The sequence below is a fragment of the Hypanus sabinus genome, chromosome 7 (genome assembly GCF_030144855.1).
Source record: "Hypanus sabinus isolate sHypSab1 chromosome 7, sHypSab1.hap1, whole genome shotgun sequence".
In the NCBI taxonomy this organism is placed as follows: Eukaryota; Metazoa; Chordata; class Chondrichthyes; order Myliobatiformes; family Dasyatidae; genus Hypanus; species Hypanus sabinus.
This window is the reverse complement of record NC_082712.1, coordinates 147119243-147133204: the sequence shown is the minus strand read 5'-3', so window position 1 is coordinate 147133204 and position 13962 is coordinate 147119243. Positions and strand designations below refer to the sequence as shown.

The 13962-nt window shown below is 40.0% G+C and overlaps 1 protein-coding gene across 1 annotated transcript in view; it reads right to left on the bottom strand.

Moving 5' to 3' along the window:
• Positions 1–13962, bottom strand: part of LOC132397309 (serine/threonine-protein kinase BRSK2) — a 967719-nt gene that overhangs the window by 368407 nt on the left and 585350 nt on the right. The window contains exon 4 of the mRNA XM_059975930.1: positions 4388–4528. Within this exon, the coding sequence (XP_059831913.1) occupies positions 4388–4528 (141 nt within the window). The remainder of the gene's footprint in view (positions 1–4387; positions 4529–13962) is intronic.

The window sequence follows — 13962 nt, the reverse complement described above, 5'->3', positions numbered from 1 at the left end:
TCGACCTCGGCACCTGGCTCCATCAAATCATATGACCCCACCAGGTCATATCCTATGCCCAGTTCTTTCCAGCATCTTCTCATTGTGGAAGCCGAACAAAAGACCCAGCTCACGTTCCAAAGCATTCCAAGCTCTACTATAACACAAACACTACTTCTGCAGAAATACCGTTACATTAGCAGCGAAACCCTTCCCAGGGTGTAACATGGAGTATTAAAAAAAAGAATGTGCATCAAAGAAAGTGGGGACATTGAAAGAAGAAATTCTGAAGTAGGAGCCTACTTCGCTCAATGTGAGCAGCTGCTGCAGAAAGTGATGCCTGTGTCAAGAGTAGACAAGCAGATTTCCTTTTAAAGGCAGGTTCAATATTGTTTGATGTTGTTTGAGAAGAATGGTTTACGGAGTTGGCGTGGGCCAGGAGCTTGCCGAGGACAGTTTCTGAAATGCAGGAGGTGATCAAAACATTGCTGTGTGAGGACGAGGGAAGGACAGGAGAACAAAAGGTTGAAGAGGATAGTTTAGGAAGTCAAATGCAGTAGAAAAGTACACGGTAATTAGCAAGAACCTTAACAGCACTGATCTATAGAGGGATCTTGGGGTGGAAATCCATAGCTCCCTGAAAGTTGAAACGATGGAAACGGTGTATGACATACATATGCATTCATTGCTCAGGGCTTTGAATATTCAAGTCAAGAAGTCATGTTGCACCTGAATAAGACATTGGTTTGTCCATGTTTGGTCCCTATTCTCAAACCATTCTCTCTACCACCTGCTACACTCCCATCTTTCACTATTGCATATCTCACCCTTTTTATTCCCCTGACTCAATCCACCATAAATAAATTGACAACAAACTTAGAGGCAAAAAATATCTACTCCCCACCACAAACCTGAATCTTCTATTGTAGAAGCCTTAGAATTCTTATTACAAGCCCATTGATCCACAAGTACAGGACAGCTTTCAGTGTTAGCTTTTTGTTTTGTGTTGAAGGAGTGCAGCAAGAAACTATGGAGCCCAACCTCAGAAAGTTCAGCTGGCAACATTGGTAGGTTGCGGTCAAATAAAACAAGAATTTCTATTTCAACAGTGGACTGAGCTGAGAGGATAACAATACTGCACAGTTCTATGCATCTACTGTACAGGATCTCATTAATTGATGAGTTGCATCGAAGTTCTGCAACAAGATTGAAGTCTCATCATAACTGCGTGTAAAATAAACTTCAAAGCGTTTTTCCACAGAATACATTATTAGAACATTAATATTTTTCCAGATCTTCATTTAGTTAAAAATACCAAAGTGACATTGTCTTAATGGTTGATAGACTGTCTTGTTTAACCTGCTGCCTAATTAACCTCAAGTAATTGTGCCTATATTTGAATATATTTGCATCATAATCAGTTTCACATTATCTTTGATGAATAAATTCACTTACAAATTACATTATCTTTTATTTTAAAATTGTAAAATGAACAGTTGAATTTCCTTTGAACAATTATTTCTCTTATCTCAACACTTACATTTTGAGGAGGTGAAACTTAACAGTATGAAAATAAAACTATAGCATATACTGAGTTTGGTGTGTTTTTATACATCAATGACACTGTGCATGCAGCTATCTTTCTGAGTTGCTGGATACATAAAGCCAAACAGTCCGAAACACACTACAGTAATAAAATCAGAAGTCAGTAGTCGGCAGGCTAAGAGTCAACAAATGAACCAGTGAGTGCATGCAGCTCTGATGTTTGCAAAGGACTCAAACCTGCTCTCATCATGCAGGTTATCTTTGATTCATTGAAGCCTTCAGCACATTATTATCCAAAGGTCTATAAGTAACCTTCTACCCAACAATCTTGGCAGCCTTTCGCAAACAACTCAACGTGCAGGTGATTTATTTCATTGAAGAAATGCCAATCAATTCAGCTCCTCCTTTTAGGGTTGTTTGATGCTCATCCAAGTGATGGCTTCAAAGCACTAAATATTTAACATTCTGCTTCTGGTAATGAAAGGAAGCATTCCTCTGCTGTTGCTTTCTTTTTATTAATTATTTTATCTAGCATTAGATGCCTCCAACGTGGTACACTGTTCCACCTATGCATCTTTTAATTGTAACTTTAAAGTAATCTCTGCATCCTCCAATATGCAGTTCTAACTCGTTGAAAAGTGAGTGAGTGAAAAGACACATAAAAGTGTCTTAAAATATGAGACTCCATTTATGACAATTCTGGAAATTACATTTACGTTTTTGTTCATTAAGCGGGATTATACTACTTCCATGTGCAACTCCTCCAATTTGGTCAGTTTCTTCACAATTATTTCATAATCACACTCTTTTGCTTTGTAGCACAATCTATTTTATTTCTCCTGCATGCTTCCTTATCACAGATCTTCTGTTTGGATCTCACTTCTTCAAAGTTTAAAATAAATTTATTATCAAAGTACATATATGTCACCGTGTACTATTCTGAAATCCATTATCTTGCAGGCATTCACAGTAGAACAAAGAAGTACAATAGAATCAATGAAAAACCACACACAAAGACTGACAAAGCAACCAACGTGCAAAAAAGACTGCACAAATGCAATAATAATAATAATAAAAAATAATAATACTGAGAACATAAATAATGGAATCCTTCAAAGCGAGTCCATAGTTTGTGGAATCAGTTCAGTGTTGAGGTGAGTGAAGTTATCTTTCTGTTTCAGAAGCCTGATGGTTGAAGGGTAAAAACTGTTCCTTAACCTGTTGGTGTGGGACCTAATGTGGGACCTCTTTCCCAATGGCAGTAGTGAGAAGAGAGCATGGGCTATGTGGTGGGGTCATTGATGATGGATGCTGCTCAGCCTTTCACCCTCCATTTTAAAACTCATTTTGTTGCTAGCAGTTTAGAGTTCTGATGGAAGAAAAGCTCAAAACTGTTTCTCTCCATATAGATGATGTCTTGTTGTAGCTCAACTGTGCATTTCCCTTGTTATTTGTTTTTATTTTTAACATGTAGGGATTGTTCTGTTAATCTGTCACAGATTACCACTTGTGAAAACTGCCGGCCCTACATGTGATTTTATTTTATATATCGCTGCCAGTCTGCCCTGAAAACACTGGTCATACCAGCCCCAATAAAACAGCAAGCAAGCTCTAATACAGAATAACGTTTAGCCATAAAGAAGTGACCACAGCTGCAGTTCCATCTTGGAATTTGATAAATTCACTAATCTGTCACTGCATATTTATAATGACTGCATTTAACTAATTTCTTACTCTACTATCTTTACTGTATTACTCCTTTCTTAACACATTGTACGATCATTGCTTCAGTATATTGAGTTGCTAATAAAAGTTTGTAAACTTAAAAAATACATGTTTAAACACTGGGTAAGACTTCTTGAATGGTTTAAAGAAATAATTGTCAAACAGATAATAGAAGGCTACCTAATTCTGTGCTCTTTTCTGGTAATTAGGGTATCATATTACTCACATGAAAATGCACAAATTATTCTGGATTAGGCTGATATTAATTTGATCACAGTAATGACCTGCCACGTGTGTAGCGGAATTCCCATTCATAAATAGAGAGAAAGAAGAAACAGGTGAAGAGCAAATGGCTACCCACGCAGAAAATCGCACATCCAAGAAAAGGATGTTTGATGATCTCACCTTAAAATAGGCAACAAAACAAAAAAGCCAAGTAAAAGCACAGTTACATAGAAGAGGACTGGAATGAACAAGCAAAACTGTGACCATCTATACTGGGCTCTGTTGCTTGATGGACACCAACAACCTGCTTTCCTGTAAAAGAACAAATGTATTGTTTGCTACTTCGAGTTGGGACTGAGTGTGATTGAGGCCCCAGTGGGACAACTGAAAAGGAATCACTGAACTATAGCTGTCTAGCAAAATCAACAATTCAGAGCTTAAATATTACGAAAAACAAAAATGAAAAGACCTCAGTACAAATTATATGGTCACCACTACTAATAAACTTCAGCTTCCGGCAAAATGTTAATCTACAGCTGTTTACCAAGTAAATACAACTTTAGTTACAATGAACTTTTTACCATAAGGAAAGTTTCCAAAGTCAAATTCAACATCTCTGAGGGAATTTGACTAATTATCATGCTTTTGATGCCAGTCCCACGACGAATCCCCTTCCTGGTGTACGCGGATAAAAGTCATATGGTATCAAAAGATTCTAAAATTATTACTATCATCAAATTTTAATAGCATCCCAATAGTAAAGAGCCCACATATGCACAGAACCTTTTCTTGATTGATGTGATCATTCTCAATAACTGTTGAATAGTGTTGAACAAAATATATTCTATACACTCCATTTAAACATAAGCAGATTCATTTTTTATTTTATGTGGAAGCAATGTTTGTAGCTTACCATATTGAATGACTATGGCAGAAATCTAATGCAGAGATTATTTGTCTGAAGAATTTTCTGGCCTCCTTTGGTGTCAATCGTCCTTTTTTCACGAGATAATCGAAGAGTTCTCCCCCAGAAACATGTTCTAGCACCAAGTACCTGAGAAATGAAATTACACAAAGTAAGAAAAGAAATGGGAGATGATCTGAGGAGTCACGTAAATATAAGAACTTAAATCAGCAGAATATTTCTGCTGAGAGGTTCTATCTTAATGAAAGGGACAAAATAATACTCTAATTGCCTGCTATTATGGCTTAAAAACAAATAATATTTTATGTTTTAAAAAATAAGGTATGTAATGCAAAAGCATCCAGAAATTAACCTTGGAGACACAAGAGACTGCAGATGTTGTAAACCGACAAACTGCTGGAGAAACTCAACAGGTCAAACAGCATTTGTGGATGCAAAGGGACAATCAGTATTTCAGATTAAATGTCACAAGTCCACAAAAGTCAAAGCCAGCAACCACTTTGGATAAAGGATCACAGGATCTACTCCATTCTTTTATTACCATAATTATTTCTGCACTTTTTGTGATGTAATTGAAGAATTACAGAGTACACTGCTAAAGAAGGATATAAACAGTGCATGACGATATTAATGGCCTCACAGGCAATGTTCATGAATAATAGCATTTTGCCACTAGATTAATGAATGTGTTAACTCATTTCTATTAAAAAAAGATTTACGACAACATTAAAACTGTGGACCGAATATTTCCATTAGTATCAGCAACAATAACTTCTGAGCTTTAGTACCAGAAAGGGGGATAAATAAGACAACAACATATGAATAAATAACATTTTAAAATGACTCATTTACTCCAAAACATAAGGGCAGAAGATTTAGTTAAAACTCATTTCAAAAATGAAAAGCTTTCCACAGAACAATCAGAGGTTGTGAAGGACAGTTCCTAGATAGTGGCATTTACAGAGAATTCTGAGGGTGCTACAATAACAATAAAATATGTTAATAACTAATTATAAAAATGGTAATTATGCCACTGCCAGAACTATTATCATTATTATTGGAAAGTACATGTTAAAGAGTTAAATTGTTCGTCTCCATTTTTAAGTAGTTAAGGATACTGCCAAGGCAGAGTGGAATCCCAGGGTGCCAGGAAGCTGGCTCATACTTGATGAACTCACCTGGTTGTCATGCTGAGGCGGCAAATTCAGAAACAATGATTCAGCTGACATTGTACTTAATGGCATTTTTATATTTACATAATAAAGGGCCTTGGGAACAAGACTAAAGCACTGAATTCCATGCTGCTTTAACTCGGACACTGCTGGCAGTCAAGGCCAATGAAGAACAAGCTGCAATTACCGTGGCTAACAGCGAGAGAACTGCTTTATGTGCCCCTGGAAGTCATTGCCTTTAAGCTACAGAAAGCTGCTTGTAGTAAAGGTGCTGTCTGGTTGTCCGCTGTAATACTCTTTTAATGCACAAGTTGCTTCAAACACTTTGTAGCATGTGGCAGAAAGCAGAATAAAATCAGTAGAATGCAAGGAGGGCAAGAAGGAGGCATCCTAATCAGAATCAGGTTCATTATCACCTGACGCATGTCATGAAATTTGTTGTTTTGTGGCAGCAGTTCAGCACAAGACATAAAAAATCCCTGTGTTTCAATAAATAAATAGTGCTAAGTGGAAAGCGTTCATGGACCGTTAAAAAATCTGATGACAGCGGGCAAGAAATTGGTCCAAAAACATTTAGTGTGGGACTTGAGTCTTCTGATCCTCCTCCCCAATGGTAGCAATAAGAGGCCATGCATAGACGGTGAGGGTCCTTGATGATCAATGGCTCCTTCTTTAGGCACCACCTTTTGAAGACTTTCTTGATGGTGGGGATGATTGTGTCCACGATGATTGATTGAGTCTACAGTCTTCTGTAGCCTCTTTGGATCCTGCACATTCGAGCTTCCATACCAGTCAGAATGCTCTCTACTGTACATCTGTAGAAATCTTCGAGATTCTGGACACAACGAAATCTGCTCAAACTCCTAATGAAGAAGAGCAGCTGGCATGCATTCTTCCAATTCAGATTGATTTATTTATCACATGTACATTGGAACATATGGTGAAATGTGTTGCTTGCATAATAACCAACGCAACCTAGGTATCACATACAAAATGCTGGAGGAACTCAGCCGGTCAGGCAGCATCTGCAGAAAGGAATAAACACAGGACATCTCAACCCAAAACGCTGACTGTTTATTCCTTTCTATAGATGCTGCGTGACTAGGTGAGTTCCACCAGCAGTTTGTTCAAAGGTTCATTTATTTATTATCAAAGTATATCAACTCTGAAATTCTTCGTCTCCAGGTTGCCATGAAACCAAGAAAGAAATGAAAGATAGCACGTTCATCAACCCCCAAAACCCCCCCTCCCCACACAAAAAAACAAACAAAAACATAACAGGCATATTAACCCCCAAAATTCCTCCCACACAAAAAAAACCCCAAAAAAATGGAACAGGCATGTCAACCACCAAGATACCTCCTCCCACACAAAAAAACAATCAAAATGGAAAAGGCACATCAATCCCTCAAACCCCTCCTCCCACACAAAATAAAACACGAAGCATCGGGCAAAAAACACAGAATATAAAAATCTATAAGATTGAAAAAAAACTCAATAGTCCAAGTCCACATCCAAAACGCAGAAAACCTGGGGAACAATCTTCGGGCCCAGCGGCAGACATTTCCCTCTCTGTCGTAGAGCGATCAAAAGACAGGCAGCCAGTGCTCATCCTCTGCACTTGCCCCGATGCTTCAATCTTTCTTGTGCTTTAATTGGTGAACAATGGAAGCTTTAACCAGTGAAATGGAGTCAAAGGCTTGCATCCTGGCCCGCAGGATTCTTGCCACAAGGCTCCTGCACGCTGTCTCTGTCTACCAGAATCTTCTTGGGAGCCTGCAGAGAGCTGAAGCACCTGGACAACTTCCAGGTTTTGATATTTGCCTCGACGTTTCAATTTCCCTTGTCGCTTTAATTGAGGAACAATGGAAGATTTAATTGGCGAAATGGAGTCGAGCATCGGCTACACAGTCTGCCCACCGTGAGTTTCCCACACGCTGCTTTTACCTCCCAGAATTCTCTCAGAGACTGCAGAGCATTAGAACACCCGAACAATCTCCAAACAGCAATTCACAGGCTCCAACGGTCCAGAAATCACATCCAAGATGCAAAGCAAATGTAAAGGACTTAAAAGAAGTGAAAGATATGTTTTCATGATCCATTCAAGAGATAGTGACCAAAGGAGTTTTGTATGCAGGTGCCATCTTGATCTTGGATTTCCAGCATCTGCAGATTTTCCTTTTTTTGTCATTCTACAACCCAGGTATGTTGGGACAGCCCACAAGTGTCACCACACATTCCAGTGCCAATATGCCCCAATAGTCAGCAGAGCAATGTAAGCAGCAACAATAATAACAGCAGAACAAGCCCTTTTCTCCCTCACACTCACCCACACACGTACACAGACAGGTCTCCAACTCTAGGACAGGACATTGTCGGGGCTCGCAGTCTCCAGCGGACCCACAGACATCAGGCCTCTGATGATTGTGTCAATGGGTTGGTCCCAGGATAATTTCTGTGAGATGTTGAGAAACCTCTCACTTTTTACAGTGCCGACATTGAACTCTCAATAAAGCCAGGTGTATGTTCTCAACTTCTTCTTGAAGTCGACTGTTAATTCCATGGTCTTGCTGATGTTGAGTGTGAGGTTGTGGTGACACCATTCGACTATCTCACTTCGGTACACTACCTTGTCACCATCTGAGATTCTGCCAACAGTGGTATCATCAGCAAATTTATAGATGGTGTTTAAGCTGTGCCTAGCTACCCAGTCTTGACTGTAGAGAGAGTAGAACAGTATAAGGACACAGGTGTGCCTGTGTTGATTGTCAGTGAAGAGAAGACACTACAACCGATTGACACTGAAAGTGATCTCTCAATAAGGACATCAAGGATCCAGCTGCAGTCGGATGTACAGAGTCCCACATTTTGAAGTTTAGTTGATTATTCCGAGGGATGATGGCGTTGAACACTGAGCTCAGGGCAAAGCAACAGTTTGGCACATACTGGATGGGTTGAAAGCCCTGGCCTGTTTCTGTTCGATAATGCTCTATGGCTCTATTTATCTATATTTAAAATAATAAGGTCCACCTCTTTAGCACACAGTATCTTACCAAATAAGCAACTATCTATTTATGCCTCCCCTACTTCCTGTTGCCCTTGGATGTTCCCTGTTCCCTTTCTCCACAGCACACATTACTCCTTCAAAGAACTCAACAAAATTCATCACAGAAGATTCTTTTTTCATAAAACCACACTGACTTTGTCTAATAACCTTGACATTTTCCAAGAGCACTACTGTACTATGTTTACTAATAGTACCAACATTTTCTGCAAGCTAATTGCCCTGCAGTTTCCTGCTTCCCATCTTTTCCTCTCTTATATCTATTGTTTTCCAATATGAACCAAGGAAATTTGGAAAACTATAAAGAAATTATGCACTACCCCACTCACTACTTTTTTTTTGTCCTGAGATTGGTCCATCCGTGCCCAAAGTCTTGTCAGCCCGCACCTCTAATATTTTCCCGTTCATCCCTTCCCCTTTGGCATTATTTCTGGTATTTTACTTGAATGCTCGATTTTGAACACTGATGCAAAATATTTAATTCATCTACCGTCCCCCATGATTAAATTCCTAGAATCAATTTATTACCTTATTTTACCAACATTTTCTCATTCTCTAATGTATATGAAATAACTTTACACATAAAATACATTTGCAAAAAATTTTCATCGTAGAAAGGGTTTTAAATGTTCAGCATATGCTCAGTGGCAAGATCAGCCAATCCTGAGGCATCAAAACAATGCATAATGCACAATTACTTTGTGTGTGCTGTAGTCCCAAGGAGACACCGGTTTGAGTAGCAGAAGAGTTTAAAGGAACGACCAGGGCAGTCAGCACTTTTTTATGTGCTGCAGTTCCCGAGGAGGCAGAGTTAGGCACTGTGCGAGGTCCAATAAAAATAAGTTAGATTTAAGCTACTGTGCCATTGTGTGAGTGGGACAGTGTTAGAGTGGGTGGTTGAGGATTAGGCTCATCAAAGCTTCTGCAAGGAGAGGTGAAGGCAGTAGGTAGATTTTTTTCATTATTACTGTTTATTTCTTTCTTACTGCACATTTAGAGCTGTGGGCATGCCAAACTGGATATTGGAAAGCTCCTCTTGTGGGATATGGGAAGGCATGGAGACCTCCAATATCCCTGATGACTACACCTGCAAGAAATGTATCCAGCTGAAGCTTCTAACAGACCATGCTAAGGAGTTGAAGTTGGAACTGGATGAATTCTGGATCATTCAAGAGGCTGAGTGGGTGATAGGCAGGACTTAGAGGGAGGTAGTTTTACCCGAGGTACAACACACAGGACTGTCAGGAGGAGGAAAGATGATAGAAAGCCAGTGAAGAGTTCCCCTGTGGCCATTCCTCTCAACAACAGGTATACCAATTTCAATACTGTTGAGGGGTGTGACTAAGCAGAGGAAAGCCACAGTGATCAGGTCTCTGGCACTGAGTCTGGTTCTGTAGTTCAGAACCTAAGAGGGTGAGAAAGGTGAGCTGGATTAATAGGGGATTCGTTGGTTAGGGGAACATAAAAGATGTTCTGTGGATGATAGCCAGATTCTCAGATGGTTTGTTGCTTCCCAGGCACCAGCATAAGGGCTATCTCAGATCGAGTCCACAGCATTCTTAAGTGGGAGGGTGAGCAGCCAGAAGCTGAGGTCCATGTCGATACCAGTAGCAAAGGTAGGATGGGTGATGAGGTCCTGCAAAGTGAGTTCAGGGAGTTAGGTGCTAAGTCAAAGGATAGGACCACCAAGGTTGTGTTCTCAGGACTGCTACCTGTGCCACATGCTGCAGTTTAGCACATGGCTAAGGAGTTGGTGCAGGAGGGGCAGCTTCAGATTTTTGGATTATTGGGCTATTTTCCATGGAAGGTGGGACCAAGGAAAGGACAGTTTGCACCTGAACTGGACAGGAACCAATATTCTCATGGGAAATTTTGCTAATGCTGCATAGGGGGGTGTGGGGGAGGGAGGGGGTAGTGGGGTTAAACTAGAGCTGCAGGGGGATGGGAACCAGAACTCCAGGACAGATAGTGTAGTGGCCGCGGAGAATGATCTTGTAAAACTTAAATACAAAGTCAGAGCTGGATGGGATAGAATTTGTGAAATATGTTAAATCAATATGTAACCAGGTGACTGTTATTATTTTTTATTGTTAAAGTACACTTAAGTATTCACCCTGTGCCTTTAAGAGAAAATGGCACTGATCTTGCCAATTAAAATGCTAAGCAAGATTGAAGTCAACATGGACAAAAGCTGACTGCAAGCAATGATGTTCAGCACGGTCTGCCTGCATCCGACCCATCTACTTCTCCCTCTCACATCCTGCTGCTGAAGGAAGGCACCAGCATCTGACTGGTCTACATCTCCCTCACTGGCGCCAGAGGAAGGTGCAGGGACCTTGGGTCTTGGCAAGGTTTAACTGGCGTGGTTTGCAGATTGGACTCAGTTCTAGAGGACTCTGCAGTTCCAGTTATATGTATTTCTGGTTTCAGGTTACTCATTTATTTCATTGTTATTTTGAGTGATATTGATCAGGGCGGCCTGCAGTCAGTGAACAATGCAGGGCTAACTTAAGCTGAACTGAACTAAAGTGAACATTTCTAGACATTCTGGGACTCTACAATTTGATGTTTAATATTCTATGTGTTATTTGTTCGTTTTTTGCTGTTTATATGATTTGTTCCTTTTTTTACACATTGGGTGTTTGATGTTTTCTTTGACTAGATTGCATGGTGCTCCTTTGTTTTGTGGCTGTCTGTAGGAAGACAAATCTCAGGGTTGCCTAATGCATACATACTTTCATAATAAATGTACTTTGACTTTGACTCTGGATAGCGAACATAGCCATATGTGTGATAGGTCACGTCTAACCAATCTTAAAGAGTTTTTCAAGGAAGTTACCTGGAAAGCTGATGAAGGCAATGGAGCCTGCATGGCCTTTGACAAGGTCCCACATGGGAGGTTGATCAAGACGGTTCAGTCATTTGGCTTTTAAGATGAGGGTGGTAAATTGGATTAAATATTGGCTTGACAGAAGTAGCTAGAGAGTGATAATAGATGGTACCTCTCTGACTGGAGGCCTGTGACTAGTGGTGCACTGCAGGGTTCAATGCTGAGTCTCTATATCAACAATATGGATGATAATGTGGTATACTGGATTTTGCAGATGACACCAAGATTGGGGATGTAGTGGACAGTGAGGAAGACTATCAAAGCTTGCAGTGGGATTTAGGCCAGCTGGAAAAATGGGCTGAAAATTGGTAGATGGAATTTAATGCAGCCAAATGTGAGGTGTTGCACTTCAGCAGAACCAGCCAGGATGGGTCTTACACGGTGAGCAACAGGGCACTGAGGAATGTGGTAAAACAGAGGGGTCTGGGAACAGATCCGTAAGTTCTTAAACGTGGCATCACAGATGGATAGAGTTGTAACAAAAGCTTTTGGCACATTGGCTTAATAAATCAATGTATTGAGTACAGGATTATGTTGAAGTTGTATAAGATGTGATGAAACCTAATTTGGAGTATTGTGTCCAATTTTGGTCATGTACCTATAGGAAAGATGGAAATAAGACTGAAATAATGCAGAGAAAAATTAGGAGGATGCGGCTGCCGGGACTTGAGGACCAGAGTGATAGAGAAAGCTTGAATAGCTTAGGACTTTATTCCCTTGAATGTAGATGATCGAGAGAAGATTTGATAGATGTATACAAAAATACGAATGGTATAGATAGTGTAAATGCAAGCAGGCTTTCCCCACTGAGGTTGGGTGTGACTAGAACCAGAGGTCATGGGTTAAGAGTGAAAGGTGAAATGTTTTAAGGGGAACATGAGGGGAAACTTCTTCACTCAGAGGGTGATAAGAGTCTGGAATGAGCTGCCAGCACAAATGATGGATGTCTGGTTGATTTCAACATTTAAGACAAATTTAGATCGGTACATGGATGGGACGGATATGGAGGGCTATGGTCAGGGTGCAGATCGATGGGACTAGGCAGATTAATAGTTTGGCAGAGACTAGATGAGCCAAGTCCTTTTTCTATGATGTAGTGCTTTATGTACTGTATGACTGTATAAAAGCATGCAGATATGGTCAAGAGATTCAAATTTTGTTCAGACGAACATCAGAATGTGGTCTACAATAACCTAAGCAAGCGGCCTAAAAAAGGAAAAAGAAACACGATTACTTCACAACACTACACACTCTGGAGGCTTTAGCTACAGAAAAATTATTGATTAACTGGAAGGCAAAGACACTGAAAATGCTGAAATCTGGACAAACAGAACACTGGAAGAACTCAAGAGAGTGAAGCGGCATTTGTGGAGGCAAAAGCTGTGAGTGTGAGCTGTTATCTTGGGTTGAGATCCTACATCAGGAATGAAAGGGATGAGGACAGATTATATAGTAGTTTGAGGGAGAGTTGGGGCAAAGGTTGATCGGTGGAGTCACATGACAGAGGTACTGGACAGGTGGAAACAAGTAATGGAGGGGGAATGGAAGTTGAGCAAAGGGAGAAGAAATGTTGGTGGACAGGATGAGTGTGAGCACATGGGAGGAGCTGTTGGTCACCTGAAAATGTAAAATACAATGTTCATACCATTGTGTTGCAAGCTACATAATAAGAATATGAAATGTTGTCCTAATTTGCTTTTGCTCTCAATATAGTAGAGAAGACTGATGACAGACAAATCAGTGTGGGAGTGGGAAGGGTGTTAAAATGACATGTAACTAGAAGTTTGCGATAACCATTGCATCCCCACTCCCAGAAAAATTATCTAGCCTTTATTTATTAATTTTTATCTTATTCAGAAATACAGTACGGAATAAGCTCTTCTGGTCAGTGAACCACACTGTCCATCAACCCACCTATTTAACACTAAGCTAATCAAAGTACAATAACGAGAATTCTGAGGCTGTACCCTCTAGTCCAAGACTCCCCCACTATAGGAAGCAAGCTCTCCACGTCCACTCTATCAAAGCATTTCAATATTCGACAGGTCTCAATGAAATCTCCTCTCATTCTTCTGGTCCATTCAATTAATCACACATTTCAGCAAAAGAAAGCTAAACGAATTGTGAACACCCTTAATGGAAATTTTTTTTGTATAAAGATTTGCAATATAAGGCAAGCAAGCAGGGAAAGAGTTCGTCAGAGATGGAGCTCAAACAGCTGTAAAACAGCATGTAATACTTTACGATTGTGCAGTCTATATGATGCTCAATTTAGAAACAAAAGGAAAGAAGTAAATTATGTGAAGATTACAGTTCTGGAATCCTGGTTATGGAAAAATTGCTTGCTGTTTTTATAATTGTTAATTCAACAAGAAAATTTCATTTGTCCTCTGATGACCTGGCTTTTACACAAAAGCAGATTGTAATGGAGATGCTT